General features: G+C 36.1%; 2 protein-coding genes across 2 annotated transcripts; both read left to right on the forward strand.

Annotated features, from left to right (window-relative positions):
• Window positions 1-4,974: 4,974 nt before the first annotated feature.
• Window positions 4,975-8,202, forward strand: LOC145780651 (toll-like receptor 9). The gene has a single exon (XM_082592275.1). It carries the CDS (start codon window positions 4,975-4,977, stop codon window positions 8,200-8,202), a length of 3,228 nt encoding a protein of 1,075 aa, XP_082448401.1.
• Window positions 8,203-18,693: 10,491 nt separating this feature from the next.
• LOC145780652 (toll-like receptor 7) lies at window positions 18,694-21,942 on the forward strand. Its single transcript, XM_082592276.1, has 2 exons — window positions 18,694-19,924; window positions 20,243-21,942. Exons 1-2 carry the CDS (start codon window positions 18,694-18,696, stop codon window positions 21,940-21,942), a joined length of 2,931 nt encoding a protein of 976 aa, XP_082448402.1.
• The last annotated feature ends 110 nt before the right edge of the window (window positions 21,943-22,052 follow it).

The raw sequence follows: 22,052 nt of genomic DNA on the forward strand, positions 1-22,052 counted from the left end.
ATTTAAAACATTGTGTTGCCCTGCGGTGCAAAGATGCGCGTTATTTTATAAATGCAATACACATATGTTGTAGATATTCAACAAAAACAATTCTTAAATGCCTAAATTTATTTGAGCATAAATGATAAGAACAAAAGAAAATTTGGATTTTTCAATCTTTTAATTGCAAGCTTCCAATTAATCCGCGTTATAGGCCACTTCATTGACAAGACCAAACTCGTGATATGAAAGTTATTGTTACAAGGTATAAATAGAAACTTCTTGGCAGATATTCATTATTTAGCTCAATTCGTGAAATAAAATGCTGACAATCAAATTGCAGACCCCAATCCAGGAACTGTAAAACTGTGCAACGTAAGCATACAACAAACGGCAACTGTCTGGATCATGCAATGTTGCAAAGTAGGCAAGTTAGGAATAGTTTGCCACTAAACAAACAAGCAAAGCACAAAAATAGTTTCTTTCCAAATGCTTGATAAGCAATTTACAAATCTCTTGCAAAGTTATCTGTTAGAATTGCAATGATGTAGTTCCGACGTTTGATTACGCAAAAGATACAGTAATGATTGGAAAAGTCTAATCACTTGACAGTTACTCCCTCAACAAAGAATCACTGATTTGAAAGTTTGTTATGCAAGCGCTTTGTGTTTTTCTTCTAGTTTTATAAAAACAGAACATTGAGGTAAAAAGGATTCAAAAATGACACTTTCCAACATAACTCTTGCAGCTGAAAAACTGAAGAACGTTTCAAGATAACTTTTGGGCGCTGAATCCAAATCTACAACCAGATTGTTTCGAATTTGTTTTAACCAAATTAACTAAAAACAGTTGAAAAAACTATCAGATACATGGGATAATTTTAGTTGTTGTTCCGAGCATTGCATGAAAAGCTGATCAGTAGATGCAACATATTTGCAACATTATGTTGAACGTCAGTAAATAATAAGTCAAACTCCTGTACTTGGGTCAAACCTATAACCTTTGAACTTAGCTAAATCTGTCACTTCTTGGTAGAAATACAGGGTTTAATAAAAAACTTAAGTTAACACAATCAAGCAAACTAATGAAAACGCCGAAGATCAACCAGTATCTTTGATTCGTGTCCAGTGTCATATCGAGATATAGGAGATTGAGAATGTGATAAAACTTTTGGCGTTGGTGAAAAAACACTTTAATTGTCAACAAGTTTGAACAATACTTTCCATCAACATAAATAACACAGAACTTTCACTTGAATGATGTGTACCAAAAAGTCACTTATAGGGTAAAATGCGTTCAAATCAATATCCAAATGCAGACTCTAATTCGTCAAATAGGCTAGTTTCGATGGCTGTCGGCGGTCAAGGCCATTTTTGTCTTGAAACTCTCTGTAATAAGAGTAAAGTGATCAACTTCATTATACCATTTTAAAACATCGGAATAGGAAAGTCTGCAATTAAACGTGATGTAAACAAGTCAAATATACCCTGGGCCTGTCTACAAGGAAGTAAAATTTAACCTTTATTTGCCGTCTTCCTATCTATCTGTAAAAGTGTGTGTTTTATTTCATTTTTACCTTCTTTAGATTCAAATTGTTTTTGCAAACAAATTCAGCTTTCGATTTTCTTGTTTGGTTTGCTAAAATAGTACAAGCTAGCAGCTGAGACTTTAGAGAGAGATATGTTTGTTTATTCGCCTTTCTAATACGAGTCGAGAAAAAGAAACAGAATTACATAAAAATTAAAATATAGCAATAGAAAGGTCTGGCAGCACCGAAGAACCTTGCGGTTAACCAGTCAAGGTGCTGCCTGATATCAGGCTTCATACATTGCAGCGTCAGACATTACAAATTTTACATGAGCTGAATGAATAAACAGCATGATTGAACAGTAGCTTCGAAATTAAAATGAAACATACGTAGGTTTGTAAGAAATTGAACCAAAACCAGCTTGGAAAACATAAGCATATAATGAATCATATCGAGTAAGAACACAAATTACACAAATACAAGGATAGCCTACATGTAGATAAAATTATTAAACTAACAAAGTATATATAATAAGAATTTAACAAGGTAATTTTATAAAGTTTTTTAGACAAAGCAAGGTGTTTGCTTTTTATACAATCATCCCATTCACTCCCCAATTTAGTACGTCGATGTGCCAAAAGATTGTGTGGCACGGATTTGTTTATTTGTCGAAAAAAATACTTCATTTTAATTAGTTGTCGAGTGTTGTGCGAGTGAATATCATCAAGTTTTATAAAATGATCTTGGAATACAGGTGGTAGATTATTTTTGGAAACTTTATGCATAAATTTGGCAATTTCGAGTTTGTAAATATCTTCTCGTAATAGGCTATATTTAAATATTTGTATAAGTTCGTGACGTGACTAAATTTTGTACTTCTAGTGATTGCGCGAATAATATTATTGTGTCTGACGTCTACTTCCATGATTAGCGTTTTATTTGCAGTACCCCATATAGTAATACCGTAGTGAACACGGCTATATACTGAACTATAATATATATAACATGAGCAATGTTTCCTCCAATGCATACCTACAAAGGCGATAAAAAAATTCCAGAATATTGAGCCATCTGCAGCGACAACAGTTTAATGTGTGACGACCAGGTTAGATTTTCATCGACATTGATTCCCAGATACTTAACTGTTTTCACTCTTTCTATCACTGTTTGGTTTATACACAACCTGAAACTAAATTCAATAGTACGCTTTGGCACTTTGTTTATTAAAATGTAGCTTGTTTTCGAATAATTTAAAGAAAGTTTATTTTTTCGTAGCCAAGCATCAATTTTATGTAGTTCAGAATTGGTTGTAAAGAATCCAAGTCTTCACCTCGTAAAGCTAGATATGTGTCTTTCGCAAAAAGCACGGTTGAAAATTTAGATATTAAAGGAAGATCGTTAATATACATTAAAAAGAAAAGATGTCCCAATGTTGAGCCTTGAGAGACTCCACAAAGGATTTGTGCAATTTTGTGCATTCCTTTATCAAGTCGTTGACTACATTTACCTGTCTAGTGTCCACAACAAATTAACCAAAGTAGTAGGATTGTTCAAAACATCGAAATAAAACTCGTGAAAACAAAATATTTCAGCTTCAAACAAAATTTTTGCAAACTTTTGTTGTCTGATTCATATGCATTACTAAGGCATAAATATAAAATACTTTTATAAGCATTCCAAGAAAAGACTACATTAAAGGAATTTTAATGTAACAAAAGAACATGAGTATTAGAATGCTCCACGATAATTAAACAGAACATTAGTAACGATTATTTGTAATGCTCTACAATCTTCTCTGCACACAGACATGTGCTGACATTTGGAAGCATTGCAAAACTCTTTCAGAGATTACTTCTTAGCCGCAGAGGATATTAAAAATACAGCAAGTTACCCTTGGATACGTTACCCTTTCCTCGTTGAGCTGGAATCTATCAGTAATGCGGACCTTGCAAAAGATGAGTTTATTGAACTAAGGGCAATGAAATCATTAAGAATGTCTTTCAATTCGAAAAGTATTGGCGATTTGTAAAGTTCGTTGACACAAGCATATCCTCTTTTGGTAAAGAGAGCCATGGCTGCTTTAATTCCTTTTGCGATTACATAGCCTGTTTATGTGAGTCAGGATTTTCATCATTGGTAACTATCAAAACAAAGAGTCGAAACGGGTTGGATGCAAAGGATGACATGCGTGTTGCCCTATATCAAAGACGAAGTCACAATTTCAGGTTCTTGTTAAAAACAAACAGCAGTATCCTTTACATTAATGAAATTAAATCGAAGATATTGAAAAACAATCAGCATTCGCTATTTTTTAAATTTAACAAAACGTAAATTTTGTTACCAATTCATATTAATTGCAATTCATATTCGTTTTTTTTGCGTAATGTCCAATTCATGCTGACAAAAAAGTTTCTCGGACTAGGCCATGTGGTCCACGCAAAGCAAAGTTGTTTTTAAGGGGTCCGCGTTAAAAAAAAATTAAGAACCTCTGCCTTAGAATGTGTTGCTCAAGCGCACACCCCGAGACTCGAACCAGCGCCGCTTGATTTTGAAGCTTCTTTATTCACGAAGCCATGCGTTAACCAACTGAGCTATCGGACAGACAATTTACCATTTTTTAGCCAACATCAACGCTATACTGTATGTCACAATCAATGTGCAAGGCCTCGCGTCGGGCTGCTTTGCGTCTTGACAGAATGTGCTGTTTTCATTATGGAATTTTAAGCGATGTGTTATTATCGGGTATTGACCTGAAGTAACCTTTGAATGAGAAATCTGTATTATGTAACGCATTTCCAGAATCGTCTGTAAACATGCAAATCTGGAATGTTCTGTTGTTTTTCATAATTTCTGAGCGTCGTTTGTCATGACGTTATAAGGATGTTTACTAGTAGATGTCCGATTGCAAAATATTTATTATGTAACAATCTTCTACCCTACGTGACATTCTTTAAACTCCTTTGAGCTTCTGTTGTTTACATTTAAATGCTGCTTGATAGAACAATGGTTCTTTATGATGTAACCTTACGTAACCTTCTCGAAGTTACTGGACTGAACAACCAACTTAAATAGTGGTGTAATTTGTGTAATGATTATTATTATGGGAGTTGATCATTATTATGAGTTGATTATGAGAGTTGTGTTATGAGTTGTGGATTCGTAGTTGGTGCAGAAATTATTGGTGATTGAGACTTGAAGTAATTGAATACAAGTAGATGAGAATTGGTGCTGATATAAATTGTGTTCGAAATTAGAGTTAGAAGAGAAGCCGTTCGTTAAAGTCCTTTAAGAGTTTTCATTATCATTTTACCGGTAGAATTATCCGATCATTTAATTGACTACTTTTCGGTTATACCCATTAAACTACGTCATTGAACCTTTCCAAGTCTTTTTCCTGGTAAGAGATAAAAAGAAATCGTGACACTGTACAGTAGGCTACCTTTATATATTGCTACTACATTTCAGAGATGGCTAACAAACTATTGACCACATGTATGTTTTTGATGTACGTGCAACCAGCTTGTTTCATCACTGAAAAGGACCCATGTGACGTCATGGATCAAATATCGATATCAGATGGATTTTATGGTTATTTTTTAAATGAAGATCAGAGAGAATTATTTGAGAAAATTGGATATCCATCCTGGATGATTGCTTCTCTAAATTACATCAACTGTGCAAGCAGAGGACTTACAGAAGTTCCAAAGGTTTTTCGATCAAATATTCAGTTTTTAGATTTGAGTTTGAACATTATTTCAAATCTCAAAACACGAGATTTTGACATGCTGACAAATTTGACTTTTCTAGACCTTGGCTATAACAAAAATAATTCCACAGATATTCGATTGCCTGGACCTCTCGGATATCTCAACATCGAGCCTGGGACATTCAAGAAATTAAACCAGTTAAAGATGTTGGTTTTATCTGGCAATTATTTGCATAGTTTTCCATCTAATCTTCCAAACTCTATTGAACATATCGAAATCTCTCATACATCTATAAAAGTTTTAAAACAGTCAGACTTTTCAAACTTATCAAACTTAAACACGGTGGTGGCCCAATACGTATGTTTATTGTCCGAAGATAAACCATGCAGTTCATCATTTATCCTTCCAAATACGGAGCCATTTTATCTAGTTAAAAAGACATTACAATTCCTAAATTTGATCTTTGCTTCGTTTTCTCAAGTCCCAAGAAATACATTGACTCCTAACCTGCTGTATTTAGACTTGAGCGATAATAATATGTCAGGAATCAGGTGTTTGGACTTTACAAAAGCCCCTCTTCTTCGAGTTCTTCGTTTGAGATATATTGCAATTAATGAGTTACACGTTGAAAAAAACTCGTTTAATGTTTTGAAAGATTTAGAAGTCTTAGATTTTTCTATGAACTCTATTTATTATCTTTCCAAAGATATTTTTAAGTTTAATACAAAACTTCGAAAGGTAAACTTATTTGGTAACTGCTTGTGGAAATACGTGACCAATCCAATATTTGTTCCAATTCGCTCAATCGAATCTTTGTTTTTGGGTTGGAATGTGGCATGCTTTGCTGAACATGACGTGCAGTTTCCAGTAGTAAAAAATAATAAACGTTCCTTAAAGCTTGGTGATGTTTACAAACATATGACTAAGTTAAAGCATTTATCATTTGGGTTACCAATCCATGATCAAACGTTAGAAATAATAGAGTTCTTGTCGTTAAATTTTGGTGATATCACGACTGATAGCTTATCTACTTTACGGGATTTACCTCACTTGACGACATTGAACTTAGATTACTGCAACATCACTAGTTTTAATATGGCTTCACTTCAAGGGTTGCAAACACTGTCATTCCTTACTCTTTCCCACAACAGAATGGATGAAAAATGTCAATCTATAACAACTAAAAGGTTGAAAGATAAATCAAGATACCTTCAATCAATCTTAAAACAAGATTTTTTGTTAAAAACCAACTCATCATATTCAACTGTAAACGACAAAAACGTTTCAAACGAATGTGATCAAGGAGCAACTTTAGACTTATCATATAACAAAATTACTTCTCTTGAAAATATAAATTTTACTTTCACTTCTTTTGTACAAAAGTTAGATCTGTCATCAAACTCCATACGAGTGATATCAAATGGGTCTTTCAATGAAATGCCAAAGCTTTGTTCAATCGATTTACGTTCTAATCCAATTGAAATAATTGAAAGAAATGCGTTTCAAGGTTTAACCAACCTTGCATTTCTTTTTCTCAACACCACAAGCTTGTCGCTGACATACTACCCTATGGCATTTACTCAAAGCTTTGAGAATCCTCTTAGTTTTCAATACACCTTTACGGGAAACTTTTTTTTTGATATGCTTAATTTCGCATACCCTCAACCAATCCAATCAAAACAAATTGCGGAAATTAATTTTTCTGAAAACTTTGTTTACGAATACGAATTAGTAGCGGAGAAATTAAGTCAGTTTGGTTTTGTAAGAAGTATTGTTCTTCAATCCTGTCTGATGAAAGATTCTTTCATGACTTTAAACAATCCAAATGTTTTGCATCTTGATGTTAGCCACAATCTCTTGACGACAATGCCAATAAATACCTTGAAGCACATGAAACGTTTGGAAAGACTGTCGCTTTCAAACAATAAAATATCATCTCTTAACACACCTTTTCTCTATCTAACACCCAATTTACAATTTTTGGATCTTTCATTCAACAAAATAAATTACATTCTACCAGGAATTTTTTCTGCAAATTCTAGTAAATTAAACAATCTTTTGTTGCAAAATAACCACTTAACAAACATTGGAGTTGACATTTTTCCTTTTTACTTCTTGGATCAACTTTTTGTTTTAGACTTACGATCGAATGCAATCAATTGTGATTGTCAATTGAATTATAACTTTGGATCACTTTTTTACAAATATCAGTTCGATGATGGAACTTACCCTGGGATCATGCCTCAGTGTTCTCAAATAATTGATCAATATTATGGAGGATGTGTTCAATGCCAATCGCCGCATTATTTACAAGGTCAATCCTTGCTTACTTATTCATTGAATATTTCTTGTCAAAATAACTTTTCTCTGGGTTTGTGTCTATATTTCACAACATTTACTTCTAGTTTTCTTTTCTTATCGTTTATCTTTTCAAGCAAAAAATGGAAAAGGTGGTTGGCAACGTATGCAACACAATCTGTGCGTCCTCGTGAAGTAAAGAAGCAGACATCAAAATTTAACGGAAAGCAACGTACATTTGCTCATCATGGATTTGTAGTTTATGATCAAACAAATCAAACTGTTGCTGATTGGGTTGACAACAACTTGATACCAAACATATGTAATCAACCTCCATATTTTAATCTTGGAGTAGTTGGAAGGGAAGTTCAATGTGGATCGTCTCCTTTAAAGCAACTTGTTCAAAGGATTGAAGCCAGTAGGAAAGTTGTTTTGATTCTTACCGGCGACTACTCCGCTAGTCCTCAAGGAGAATATGTGATTTCTGTATTGGAATATCTTGAATATGAATCTGGATGTAATCGAACTCTGTTGATAACTTTTGAGAATGATGTTCAGGCTGAAGGATTAATAAGAAAAAAACTGAAAACAAATCCACATCAAGTTCTACAAGTTCCAAATGATGATGGTGATTTATCAATGTTGTGGAGCTTAATGCGTGATTTTCTGAGAAGATTAGAACAAAAATAGACAAACGATGTTGATGTGTCAGGATGCTACATTTCATGTCATGCATTGTGACCAGTGTTGGTTGAGTTTGAAAATCTTGAAGTAGCAAAAGATGAGCGTTTGTACAAGCAACTTACAAACGTACATATACAGTGTAGTTTTGTCACGTTGTCCAAGAAATCTCTCGCACAAACGCAATTTTTGCTTTAAGAAATTTCTTCAAACAAAGCCATAAATTTAATAAGCACATATAAAACTCTATCTCTACTTTGGCCTTTAAGCAACCCACACAAAGAAATACAACAGAATTAAAAAAGAACGCAAACGTTTCCTACAGGTACTTGTGTCCTCATCAGGAATTACACTGGGCTATATACATAAAATTAAAATTATAAGATAAATTTGACCATGCACTATAACTGCAACGACACTCTAAATGAGCTTCCTCAAATGTCCGGTCTAGCTAGAACAATGGTTTCTGAAATTTTACCGGATAAACAAAGAAACTGATAATTGAATTGTTATATTAAGTCAAGATAAAAGTAACATATATATGGTAGCAAGAACGTCCCCACTTGAATATCGGTTGCAATAGTTGATATACCGAAAAATTAATCAATTTTAGATTGTTTGCTTAAGATTCGAGTATTTCCGCAACTACCGTGTGTAGTCGTAACAATGAGGAAGTGTCTGAAACTATTACCTCCTGCTGAAAACGCAGCCATGTTGGGCGATGGTCAGATGTTCGCGTTGCCTCCGCATGAGAAACAATACATTGTGCTTTTGCATTGAATGTTCTGCATTGTTTTCATCATCGTATACATTACATCCTCTTCTGCTGCCAAAACACGATCAACTATTGTATATTCATTCGTATGTTCCTAAAGCTTAACACCAGCCATCAATATCGGAGATAGGCTGCTCGTGTCGGTTACATAGTCGGGTGGTGAGAGCCGTGGGTGCAGCAGGTGAAAGAGCGTCAGTTAAACACAGCTTATGAGCTTGCGGCAATATAATTTCTGCGCTCATGTTTGAACTACGTAAATTGAAATTCAATTGTCACTTCACAATGTCGTGTTTAAATGTCACAAGAAGTATGACTTCTATATTGCAAACACATGCAATTTATATTCACAATTCTTTATCATGTGGTCAAAGCTCGATAACTCGAAGTTGAAGAGACCGAGCAAACTGCTTCGAGTTATCCATAATTCGAGTTATCCCTAGTTCGTATGCATTAGGGACGGTACAATACGGGACGCGCAACTCCGTTGTTCCTTCAACATTAGAAGGGTCAATTGCCAATTTGACATTTTTTTTACGCTTTACTGCTGGCTTGCTTTCAACTAAAAACCTTAAATTACTTTAAAACCAACTTCACTCTTCCTACATAACCCATAAAAAGTAAAATATTTTGTAAATTACAAACAAACGTAACCCTTCTAGTGTTGCGGATAAGCCGAAAGCGGATAAAGTTTCGCATCCCTATGATCTACAATCCCTAGTATGCATGTATGTATTGATAAGCGTTTTCCATGGACCAATCAATCTCCTTCGAGATAGGGAGAGTTTCGAGTTAAAGAGCTTCGAGTTATCAAGCTTTGACTGTAATCTCATCCCGGCGAGTTTTAGTATTTTGCATTAGGCGCATTGTCTACCCCAGCAGGCATCATGCAATCTTTCCTTATTTTCCTTTTTTGTGTTTTTGAAACGTTTTATGCGGCTCTAATGCTTGATGTTTTTATAGGTTTGTACTTGTTTGAAGAAACAAGCTTAAAGTAAAATCTACGATTCGACGTGTTCTGAAGAAAGTACACCGGTGTCAAGATGTCACTGATATAAGTCTTTGTCAGTCCGAGGGTAAAGATTCAAAACCAAAATCAACTAAAGTTAGAGATATAATCGATAATGCTGAATAGAGGTGGGCTAAGTTTCTGCAATTGTCTAATGTCTACCTGTCACAAAAAGAGGGACTTTTGACTAGAAGCTCAAACGAAGAAGAACTTCGGTTATTATGCTGGGTGAAAAATCACAATTGTTTTGAGTTTTGCAATTTGTTTCAAAAATTCGGAGCAAGGAAGTTTCGATTGCTGATTTTAGCGATTGTAGGCTTGTGTTCTACGAATTCAGACACAGTAGGCCTAGAAAGTTTGTGCTATGAAAGTGAATGAAAACAAAGCGTTAAAAAATGCTGACTTTAAAACCATGGTAGCTTATGCAAGAAGTGCAATTATGCAAACTGAGAGCAAAGTCCTCAAAACGTGTATTGCAGCAAGGCTAGCTAGTCAGCAATGTCTTGAATCAATCCCAAGTAAAACGCTGCTGAATTGATTCTGATTACTCCGATAAACATTTTGGTCCATACAATTTTGCGGATGTGAAAGTTAGTGTATTAAGACTTGGGCTGGCATAATGTGCCCGCGCCAATTTCAAACGATTGTATTTTAATGAGCATACCTGCCATTAAGCTGAAATTTCTTAACTTTTCCTAAATATTACTTGGCTAAACGTACTTAAAGTTTCGTGGCTACACTTGATTCGGTTTGGGAGATGTTTTACCGTTTTTAGCATGTAGGCCTACCTTGAAATATTTCATTGATTTGCTCTTGGAGTGAGAGCAGATTGCGCCTGGTTGGTTTCTTTTTTGAAAAGAGTGACGGATCAACGATTGTTTATTCAAAGGCGCCAAGCCGCCAAGCCGAGTCGCCTAATGAGGTTATCGCGCGTGTAATTTCATTAGTTGTTAAGAAGACACTGCATGATATCAACTGTCGATTTGCGTCTGGCGTAAATTGCATACAATTACTTCTGTCTGTAATTGAAACAAAAGCATCTTTTTACGCTGATTGAACATCATTGCACAATAAATCAACGCGAAAAGTGTAGCATTACAAGTTGGGAATAGAGTAGTTTTCATGGCCAAAACCGAATAGTCGAAATTGATGATATTTTTGATAATAAAATTGTTTCGTTTCGTAATCGTTCAACTTTAAAAGTCAAATATTTATAGGCTATGGTTTTATCCACAATTTACAGTATCGGCAACCATTTTTATTCAGTAATTTTCTAGCCGACTAAACTGTGCTGTTATTTCGTCGATTCAACGATTAGCGACAGCTATTAGGTGTAAAAACATGAAGATCGGCTGATGGATATCATTAGTGACGAGGCATTACGGCATTGTCAAGCTGTAAGAAAATACAAGTTATTATTCAAGTTCAATGGGACTTGATTCTAGGTTCTTGGTAATGCTCAACATTGCCAGAATTAAACGTCCTCAGTTGTTGAATATACGTAAATATAACCGATTTTGTCTGCGGACATATTCTTCCTGGAATAACCTACTTCAAAGTTTGGTTGCTTTGTCTATATCAGTTTTTCGTCTTTAGATGTACCTCTAATGTGAAATTGGGGAAATGAAGCAAATATCGACAAAAATCTGCCTACATTTCAAGCAACAGTTGTTTCCGATCTTTGCATCTTTCCAAACAAACTCAAGTCAAATAAACAATTTTCACGTCTAAGCACTGTAGTTAAACGTTGAGTCGATATAATAATGTCGCACTTTTGCTGGCTGGATAACTACAGAATAAATAGATTCTCGGCAGTTGATGAGCCGTTGCAGTTGTTAGAGTGAGAGACAGAACGCAAAGTGTGACGCGGTATTACAGTGACGTCATTATCTCAAGCAGACCAAGCCTTGTTTCTTTATTATAATTTACATCTAACTTTGGCGATTTGACTCCTGTCTAATAAATCTATTACAGCTATAGATATACACATGATTCGAAGATAAGATTAAATTTGTTGGAAAGTCAGATAATCTTTTTTCACTTGGAAAAATATCTAACTGACAGCATGCGTATCAAAAGCGTAACAAACGTTCAAAAACCGCGGGCGCTTTATGCCCCCCCCCCCAACTCAAGGAATCCCTTGAGAGCCCAGTCTTAATACGGTTAAAGTACAGTGGCGATCTCCAGACCATTGCTTGATTGGTTGACTGTAATGTTCTGTTTAATTATTATAGGCCTATGCATGGTGCGTTGCTAAATTGCTGTTTGATGTATTACGCTACTTCAATGCTTTTAGAGCTGTTGCATATTTTTGAAATCATTGAACAATTTCATTTAATGAGGCTTTCGATCATTGAACCATTCAACCAGTTGATACATTGTTGCCATGGTCGATCCTTTGCCAATAAAACAACATCGCTTTACCAGCCTTAACTTTGCAAATAAATAATGCATATTTTTCATTTTAAGCATCGTCAGTGTCAAACGTCAGATCTACTTGAGTTATCAAGTTGAATATAGTAAAAACAAAATCAAAATAAAATAGTTTAATAGAAATTCAATGTGGTTTAGTAGAAATTCTAAATTAATGAAACTTATTGTAATGCTTATCGTTTAAGCTCAGGTCACCTCAACTAACAAAAACAGCAAAAGTGTGTTGGATTCAATGATGTAAAGCACGTTCAATAAGCAAAGTCGTCGGCATAGACGGGTGGTGAGAGCCCTGGTAGCCTACGCACTCGAAAGGGCGCCTGTTCGATACAGCTCAAGAAAATTCGGGTGAGTCTTTGGCTGGGGACTTAATGGCATGCATGAAGGTGGTTATGAAGATTGCCTTGTTTGTCTTTTGAATCTTCAACCACCGGGCGTAGCCTGGATACGAAAAAAGATCTGCAAAGTCGGAAAAATGTAACATTTACCTTTGAGCGCATTGCATCTGAATAAATGCAGGTTAACCCTATCTTAATAAGAGCTGTTTTCGTACGCGGAAAGCACGTCATGAGCTATCTTAGCCCCGTGCCAATTAATCGCTAATAACAGGAGCTATGAAATACGCAGAGCCAAAATATTTTACAAGATACTAGTCATGTGTATTGTGCGTATAGAAATTAAATTTTTACCCAACGAATTTATTGAAACAAAGTGTTTGAGATGAAAAAATCGTCAGAAAGTCGGTTTCATTCCAATTTCCCAAAGATAGCTTCAAAATTGAAATTATAACATAGAGTAATGCTAAACTAAACAAAAAAATACTTTTGCTCATAAATATAAGGCATTTTTGGGCGTTTTTGCATTTCAAAGTAATTGCACTGATATTTATATTGCACTAACATTAACATATATAAAACTAGCATTGCATAAAAATGTCTAGCCAGATGAGACGAAATGCTTATTGTGGGCAGGAAGGTAGAAAAATGACCAATTTAGGTTAAAAAAATTCGCAAAGAACTAAAGCTAAAAGTCAAGAAATTTCACATTTCCAACATATTTCCTTCTGTGAAATATTTCACTACTAGAGTGGGGCGTCCTCATAAAGCCCCGTGTTGCTATAAATAGGGTAAAGTGCCAACAAAGAACATGCAAATCAAATTTAAACTTTTTAACTATCGCTGGCTGAAAAGTTTTGCTGTCTCAACTCTGTCTTCTAGGGCAGGCGATTGCCTTAGAAACTAAGGAATGAAAGAACCACAACGAACTGCCAATAAGACATGTTTAAAATATCCAAACGTAGCTCTATTTAATATATCAACACAATTTTATAAGAAGAGCTAAAACTTGATTGGAAAGCTAATTACATTGCACAGGAAACTTTTTGTTAATATGAATCAATGGACTGTTTCAAGCAATCCGTTTAAATCGTAAAATTACCACGCCAGTCAATTGACCAGTTGGGCATTTAGTTTTTACGAATTTTTATGTAAATGTTGTAAACTTAGTTCTGCAATAGCAAGTACGGTATGGCACATATACGCGGTACAGTTGCACCAATGCTCTCAAGCTTTTTCTTCTGTAAGTCGGTCTTTGTCTCACAGGCAGTGCAACAGTTTCAAACAGTTGTGTGAATTGTATATGTGGACGTGCGGGACTCGTCGTTGTCTTTCTATGCTGCCGGGACTCGTCGTTGTCTTTCTATCAGAAATTGTATTCATGCTCTGCAACGCCAACCTGTGGCTGATTATCTTGACCCACATAAGACATAGGTTTCATTTCACATGAAGTTTTTACATAGCACATTATCCAATATTTGATGCAGAATTTTACAGGTTTCTGAAGCATATATTAAATATAATCACATTGTGTTTGTTACGAGAGTAGGGGCTCAATGCGTTCCTACAATCTCTCCTCTTCTTGCCTCAACCATGCTTGCAATCGTTTCTGGTATTTTTATTTATTGCGTATGACTTGATTCAGTGATGATGATGATGGCGTATGAGCGATCTTTCCAGGCTAGATTGGAGGGCAGGAAATCTTCAGCCACTCAGCAGTCTCGTCGTCCAGGACCCTCAGACCATGCGCACCGTGTGGAGGCCGGTGGATTAGGCAGTGATGGATGACATGGTCTGCAGTCTGTTCAGTGGCACCACACTCGCATTCTGATGAAGGAGCCAGGCCCCACTTGTGCATTTCCGAACGAAAGCGGCCAACGCCAGTTCGCAGGCGGTTAAGCCTGACCCACGCAAGCCTTGCGAGGGACATTCCTGGTGGACGGGGATCGACGTCGGGTATGAAGTCACGGAGCGTGGAGGTGTGATTTTGCCACTCCGTGTTCCACATATGGTTCGTCCAGTGTGCCGCACTTAAACCAAGTTCTTCTGCGTTCTTAAGTAGTTGTTGTGCGGCAGGCACAAAGGGGCGTCTTGATTTCAGCCGCTGCTTTATAGGTGGTGGTCTCTTGAGTGCTGCATGGAGGAGATGGTCGGGGTCCAAAACGCGGCGGGCGAGAGAAATCGTGGCTCCTTTACGGCGTAGCTCAGCGGGTTGGATGCCTGCTAGGATGGGTAGGCAGTCCGTTGGAGTGGGACGCAGGCATCCAGTCACAGTACGCAGTGCGTCGTTGATGGCGGTATCAATCTGGTGGGTGTGAGAACTACGACACCAGACCGGCGCGCAGTACTCAGCGGTGGAATGAACAAGGGCTAGGGTAGCTGTACGAAGAGTTTTAGCACCAGCTCCCCAGCCGGAACCCGCCAATCGCCTCAAAAGTGCGACGCGTGTAGATAGTTTTTTGCGCAGTGACTTCAAGTGCCGGCGGTACGTGAGTGACCTGTCCAGGGTTATGCCGAGGTATGTAGGTTCGGCACAGTAGGGCAGGTGTTCCCCATCAATGTTGATGTTTATCTCACGCTGTGCCTCCCGATTGTTAAGGTGGAAGGCCGCCGACACTGTCTTTGACTTGCTGAGCTGTAGCTTCCATTTCTGGAGGTATGCTGATAGTGTTTGCATGTCTTGGCTGAGGTTCCTCTCCACTGACTGCCAGTTTCCTGCTGAGTGCAGGAGTGCCAGGTCGTCTGCGTAAGCATACTTCCTGGAGATGGTGGGGGGCAAGTCGTAGGTGTATATGTTGAACAGGAGAGGAGCCAAGACTGAGCCCTGTGGGACGCCGTTTTTAAGTCGACGTAGTCTGCTTTGACGACCGCTACCGGTTGTGAGGGTAAAACTGCGGTTTTGCACAAGTTCCATCATCATATGGACCATGATCGTGACATTCATGATGTTGAAACCCATGATGAAAGCATATCCTTACAGTGTGGAACTCCCTACTAAGCTTGTTTGAAACCAAGAAAAGATTTGCATTAGCCTCATTTACTGTGTTTGGTTCTTCATTCAGTTGTCTCAGTCTCTATTATGAGAAATGAGAAATCGTTTCAGTGCAGATATGAGTGCTGCACATGTGAAACTAAAAACTAAGCATTACTAGCCAAATATAACGGAACTTGCAAAGAACATAAAGCAGCAAGTTTCGCATTAACCCTTGGAAGGTTGAGCTCCTGGAGTCTTGCTCAGTTTGGAGGAAGCAATAGTAGCAACCATTAGTAATTTACATACATTAGGCCTACTCCTAGACATGGCCAACATCAGACTTTGTCATTAAACTTTTCACAGTGTCTTAAAGGTAATTTTTTGTTACAACATACAACAAAAATTTAAAAAAGTGTTCCCAAAGGTCTTACAATATACTGTTGTATTCTAAAATCAGGGCTAAAGTTAAAGTTAAACATAATCCTCCCTACCCCCTACTATTAGGCTAACTTTGTGGCTGAAGATTCTTAGTACCGCAAGATGGCGCCTTTGTGCTATTATTTGAATAAAAGTTCAACCAAAAGAAGACTATTATTTCGCAGTGCAGTTAAATTTCCCTGCGATTTATTTCGGTATTCACATTACTTTCACTCAGATGTAATGAAAGTTGTGACAAACTGAATATTGAAAATGTTTATCTTTATCAGGGTTGTTTCATTTTCTAGCAATGCTTGCAACGTTCATCAGATGACCGTTCAAAACGATAAAAAGTAAAGTACTTTTTGTTGTGTCAGTCAGTCGGTATGAAGTACAAGCTTCATATCGACAAAACAAGATAGATCCCTGCGCATCAGTGGGGAATTGAGATGACAGTGACTTCTTTATTTTTTTGCATGCAAACTGACACGTATTGCAGGGAAACCAATACGAAACGGCAAATGTGTGACAAAAAGGCAATCTGAAGTAGAATTTTTAGCGTTTAGCTTTATTTATCTATAAATAATTCAGCATTTCTTTGTTTCTATGTCCAGCGCCCATTCAATAACTCAGTTTGTGTCTAGGACAGAGGCCGGCAACATGACTTGCGGGTAGAACCGGCTGCAAACTCTCGATTAATTGTTATGTGATCAATCGTGTGCAGGTAAATATGTGTTTTCAAAATATCCAACATCACCTAGCTACTCCAATACAGCTTCCTTTGAACCATATTTATCGTTGCCCGGATTGCGCATGATGGCAATAAACAATCTTTATTTTCTTCACAAGGTAGATTTAAACGATCTGTCTTAGCCTGATGCTGCGAGTTTGCTGTGGCAATAGTAAGTTGCGCTAGCTTTCGGAACACAGTTCCCTAGTCATGTGCTATGATGAATGGTGTTGAAGTCAGTGAGTGGTTCTTAAGTGTGGTTCTTTCGTTTAGCTTGAGGCTTTTTTTCGAGGCTTTTTTTCGGTTCTTTCGTTTAGCGTTTAGTGGTTCTTTCGTTTAGCTTGAGCCTCAAGCTAAACGAAAGAACCACACTTAAGAACCACTCACTGACTTCAACACCATTCATCATAGCACATGACTAGGGAACTGTGTTCCGAAAGCTAGCGCAACTTACTATTGCCACAGCAAACTCGCAGCATCAGGCTAAGACAGATCGTTTAAATCTACCTTGTGAAGTAAGCAACGATCATGCTGCTAAAAGCGAAACTCAATCAATTGCACAATCTTTATTTTATATAACAATCAATGGGATAACCAAAAAGGTTTGCGTTGGGATGTAAACGTAGCTAAATGCTTTTTTTACAAAATGAAGACCAATAGCGCTTACTTAGCCTATGTTGAGTTTGCGAAATCCGTGTTAAAAGTACTGTAGTGGTAGTGTATGTGTGCAAAAAAGTGTCAGGCGTCAGCTTTTTAACAAGAGCAGTAATCGAGCAAGCAAGAGAGATGCCTGAGAAAGTGACATCTAGCCTAATTGATTGCTAAGATCTGCTAATTCTCGTCAATAGTGTTAGATGACGCATGGCCACCTAAAGATACGGCCTGATTTGTCACATTTTGCAGAAATTTCCAGGTTTTTCTAAGTTTGGGCGAACGTTAAAATAATTTTTTCTAAAGATTAGACTTTTACGCTTTCTTTATTCTTTTCCCCAGATGACACAATAGGTTTTAACATCATCACATGTTGAAAAACAAAGAAAATTTGATTTTGTAAATTTTAGTCAGACTGTTAATTTTAAATAACAGTCTGATTTTGCGTTTTTCAACTTACTTTTTCTCATTTGCTACTTCTTCCCCAAGGCAACAAAAAAGTTTTTTGTCATTAGGAAACCGCAAAAAGTAAAAACATCTCAAAAAATGTCAGTCAAGCACTAGCAGTAGCTGTAATCAAAATCTGCAAAATGTGACAAATCAGGCCGCATCTCCAGGTGGCCATGGATGACGCAAAACAAACCATGATATAACAGATATATACAGATAGAGCAGGCCTGTACGTCAGTGTGCAATATCTATGCGTGAAGTAATATAAGACTGTTGCTAAATCAGAAATTAATCTTTCTATATCGGAAATGAAAAATGCTCTGTTCAGACAAACGTGCTAAAATTTTAAAACTTGTCAAAGAAAATAATTACTAGGAGGACGATGCTTCTATAAGTATGCCGAATGATCAGGATAAAAGATTCCAAAAAAGGCCTTTCTCGGTAAGAGGATAAAAATTTGCACAACCTTTATTTTAATAATATTTCAATAAGTATATTATCTCACTTTTTTGGACTCGTTAGTATTTACGAATGGAATTTGTTAAGAATCATTAGCATGCATGAGATAATTATCTAAGACTTGTATTGTTAGTATCAAGAGAAATCGTAAATGCTAGCATAACATCATGCAGCAGTAAAGGAAACTGTTGATATTGAAGTATGTTACAAATTTACCACAATGAACACTTCAAAACAGTAATATATTTTAGATTTCAATGGCAATATTGAAAAATGGCTAATGAAATTTTCTTTCTGTATGTGTTTCTGATACACTTGCAATTTGCTTATTTCATATCTGTTAATGATCCTTGTGACGTCATGCAGAAAACCATCATATCAGACGGTGATTTTCTACTAAAAGATCAGAAAAATATTTTCAAGGAAATCGGATTTCCATCGTGGATGACTGTTCCTTTAAACTTCGTCAACTGTGCAAGCAGAGGTCTCACAAACGTTCCAAAGATTCTTCAAGAAAACCTTCAGTTTCTAGATTTGACTTTTAATCCAATTTCGCAATTTAAAATACAAGATTTTGACATGCTGACAAACTTAATTGTTTTAGACGTTAAATACAATCAAAACAATTTAACAGACTTTCCTATACCAGGGCCTCCAGGATACCTTACTATAGAATCTGGAACATTCAAGCAATTAAACCAGCTAAAGGCGTTAAGTTTATCTGGCAACACTTTGCATAGTTTTCCACCAAATCTACCAAAATCATTAGAATACATTGATATATCTTGTACTTCTATAAAGGCATTAAAAAGATTGGACTTTGCAAACTTATCGAAACTAAAAATGTTCGTGGCCAAAAAAGTGTGTTTACAACCAGATATTAATTTGTGTGATTCACGTTACACAATTTTAAACAATGAAACCTTTTATCCAATTCGAAAATCATTGCAATTCCTTGATCTAAGTGATATTTCGCTTGCTGCAGTCCCACGGAAAGCATTAACACCAAACCTGCTTTATTTAAGCCTGAGCAAAAATAACTTTTCGGCAATTAGGGGTTCCGACTTTAGCCAAACTCCTCTTATTCGTGTTCTTGATTTGTTTGGCACTTCATTCGGTGTTTTATTAATCGAGCCACAAGCATTTGATGATTTGACAAACTTGGAGGTTTTAGATCTTTCTGCCAACTTCATTAATTTCTTTTCTAAAAATATATTTAGATTCAACACTAAATTGCGCATGTTAAACTTATTTTGTAACTGTCTATGGAAATATGTGGCAAATCCTACATTTGTTCCAATTCATAAAATTGAATCTTTGTTTTTTGGAGCGAATATGTTCTGTTTCCACAAACACGATTTTCCACAACCCAACATCACAGAAAGCAAGCTACCAGTACCGTTTATATTTGGTGATATCTACAAACTTATGTCCAATTTGAAGCAATTATCATTTGGTCTACCAGACGTCAGACTCAACTATGCAAAAAGGATGTGGTCAAGAGGTTACTGGTCGATCATGTCATTAAACTTTGGTGTTGTAACAGCTGATAGTTTGTCCTCATTTAAAGATCTGTCTCATCTATCAACATTAAACCTGCAATATTGCAGCATTTCTTGTTTTGATATGGCTTCACTTGATGGGTTTCGAAACTTAACCTCTCTTACACTGTCTTATAATAAAATAGGAAATAATCATCAGCGTCAGAACACTGAAATAGTCAAAGAGAAATTACCAAGTTTGAAATTATTTTTGAAGAAAATGTTTTTTCACCAAAACATTTCATTACAATCACAAAATAACTTTAAAATGCATTTAAACCGTTGTGACTCAGAAGCAAGCTTAGACTTATCAGCTAACAAAATTGCTGATATAGAAAAAATAATTTTTACTTTCACTTCTTTTGCCAAAAACTTAGATCTGTCATCAAACTACATACGAGTGATTTCAAATCGATCTTTCATAGAAATGCCACATCTTTGCTCAATCGATTTACGTTCTAATCCAATTGAAATAATTGAAAGAAATGCGTTTCATGGTTTAAGTGATCTTCAGTTTCTTTTCCTAAATAGTACAAGATTGTCAGTCACAAGTGATTTATTGGCATTTACTCAAAGCTTTGAAAATGCTGTTTATAGTTTGCAATATGCATTCACTGGGAAGTTCTTTTTTGATTTTCTTGCCTTTGCGATAGTTGGTGAAATCAATACAAAAAATATTGTCGAAATTAATTTTTCTGGGAACTACGTTTTGTATGGTGAGGATACCAAAGCAATAAGTCAATTTCGTTTTGCTCATAATATTATTCTTCAATCCTGTCAGCTTGAAGACAGAGACATGACCTTTACAAATCCAAATGTCGTCTACCTTGATATAAGTCACAACTCTCTCACTAAAATACCTTTGAAATCGTTGCAACACATGAAAGTCCTTGAAATTCTTTTGCTTTCAAATAATAGAATTGCTTTACTTGACACGCCTTTTCTTTATTTAACACCTCATTTACAACTTTTGGATCTTTCTTCAAATAGAATAAATTACATTTTACCAGGAATCTTTTCTGCTAACGCAAGTAACCTACAAGCATTGTTATTGCAACATAATTACATAACAAATGTGGGAATTAAGGTTTTTCCTTATTCTTTTTTGGATCAACTTGTTGGTTTAGATTTAAGATTGAATTCTATAGCTTGTGATTGTGAATTGAACTATAATTTTGGGACACTTTTTCAAAAACATGAATTTGATCTAATTGTTTACCCTGGTTTTATGCCTCAGTGTTCTTCGCTCATTGATCAATATTACGGAGGATGCGTTCAATGCCAATCGCCTCATTCTTTAAAAGGACACTCGTTGCTTACTTATTCAGCAAATGCTTTTTGTCAAAGCAATCTTTCTCTAGCATTGTGTGTAAGTTTCACAACATTCACGTTCACATTCTTTTTCTTTTCTTTGGTCATTTTCAGTAAAAGATGGAAAAGATGGTTGGCAATACATGATACAAAACATCTGCGTCCTTATTCAGGACACAAGCAGATTTCAGCAAGACATCGAAAACGAAATATATTTGCTCATCATGGATTTGTAGTATATGATCAAACAAATCAAAATGTTGCTGACTGGGTAGACAACACTTTGATACCAAACATCTGTGATCAACCTCCATATTTTAATCTTGGGGTAGTTGGAAGGGAAGATCAATGTGGATCGTCTCCTTTAAAGCAACTTGTTCAAAGGATTGAAGCCAGCAGGAAAGTTATTTTGATTCTTACTGGCGACTACTCCAACAGTCCTGAAGGAAAATATGTGATTTCTGTATTGGAACATCTTGAATACGAATCAGGATTTGATCGAAATCTGTTGATAACTTTTGAGAATGATGTTCAGGCTGGAGGATTAATAAGAAAAAAGCTGAAAACAAATCCACATCAAGTTCTACAAGTTCCAAATCATGACGGTGATTTGCCAATGTTGTGGAACTTAATTCAAGATTTTTTGAAAGAATTGAAAGAAAATGAGTAAATAACCTTTATTTTCCAAAAACCTTTATGCAAAGTGTTTTAAATTAGCAGCTTGGGTTGCCAACTGTTTTATGGCATCTAAATGTATGTTGACATAATTGGATTCCAAAA

This window comes from Aplidium turbinatum, chromosome 12, assembly GCF_918807975.1.
Source record: "Aplidium turbinatum chromosome 12, kaAplTurb1.1, whole genome shotgun sequence".
Classification (NCBI taxonomy): Eukaryota; Metazoa; Chordata; class Ascidiacea; order Aplousobranchia; family Polyclinidae; genus Aplidium; species Aplidium turbinatum.

Bases quoted from the DNA above. Each gene is read 5' to 3' on its own strand.
- LOC145780651 (XM_082592275.1), top strand. From the start codon at position 4,975: ATGGCTAACAAACTATTGACCACATGTATGTTTTTGATGTACGTGCAA.
- LOC145780652 (XM_082592276.1), top strand. From the start codon at position 18,694: ATGGCTAATGAAATTTTCTTTCTGTATGTGTTTCTGATACACTTGCAA. The intron at 19,925-20,242 runs GTTACTGGTCGA...TGCATTTAAACC, and splicing joins AAAAAGGATGTGGTCAAGAG to GTTGTGACTCAGAAGCAAGC.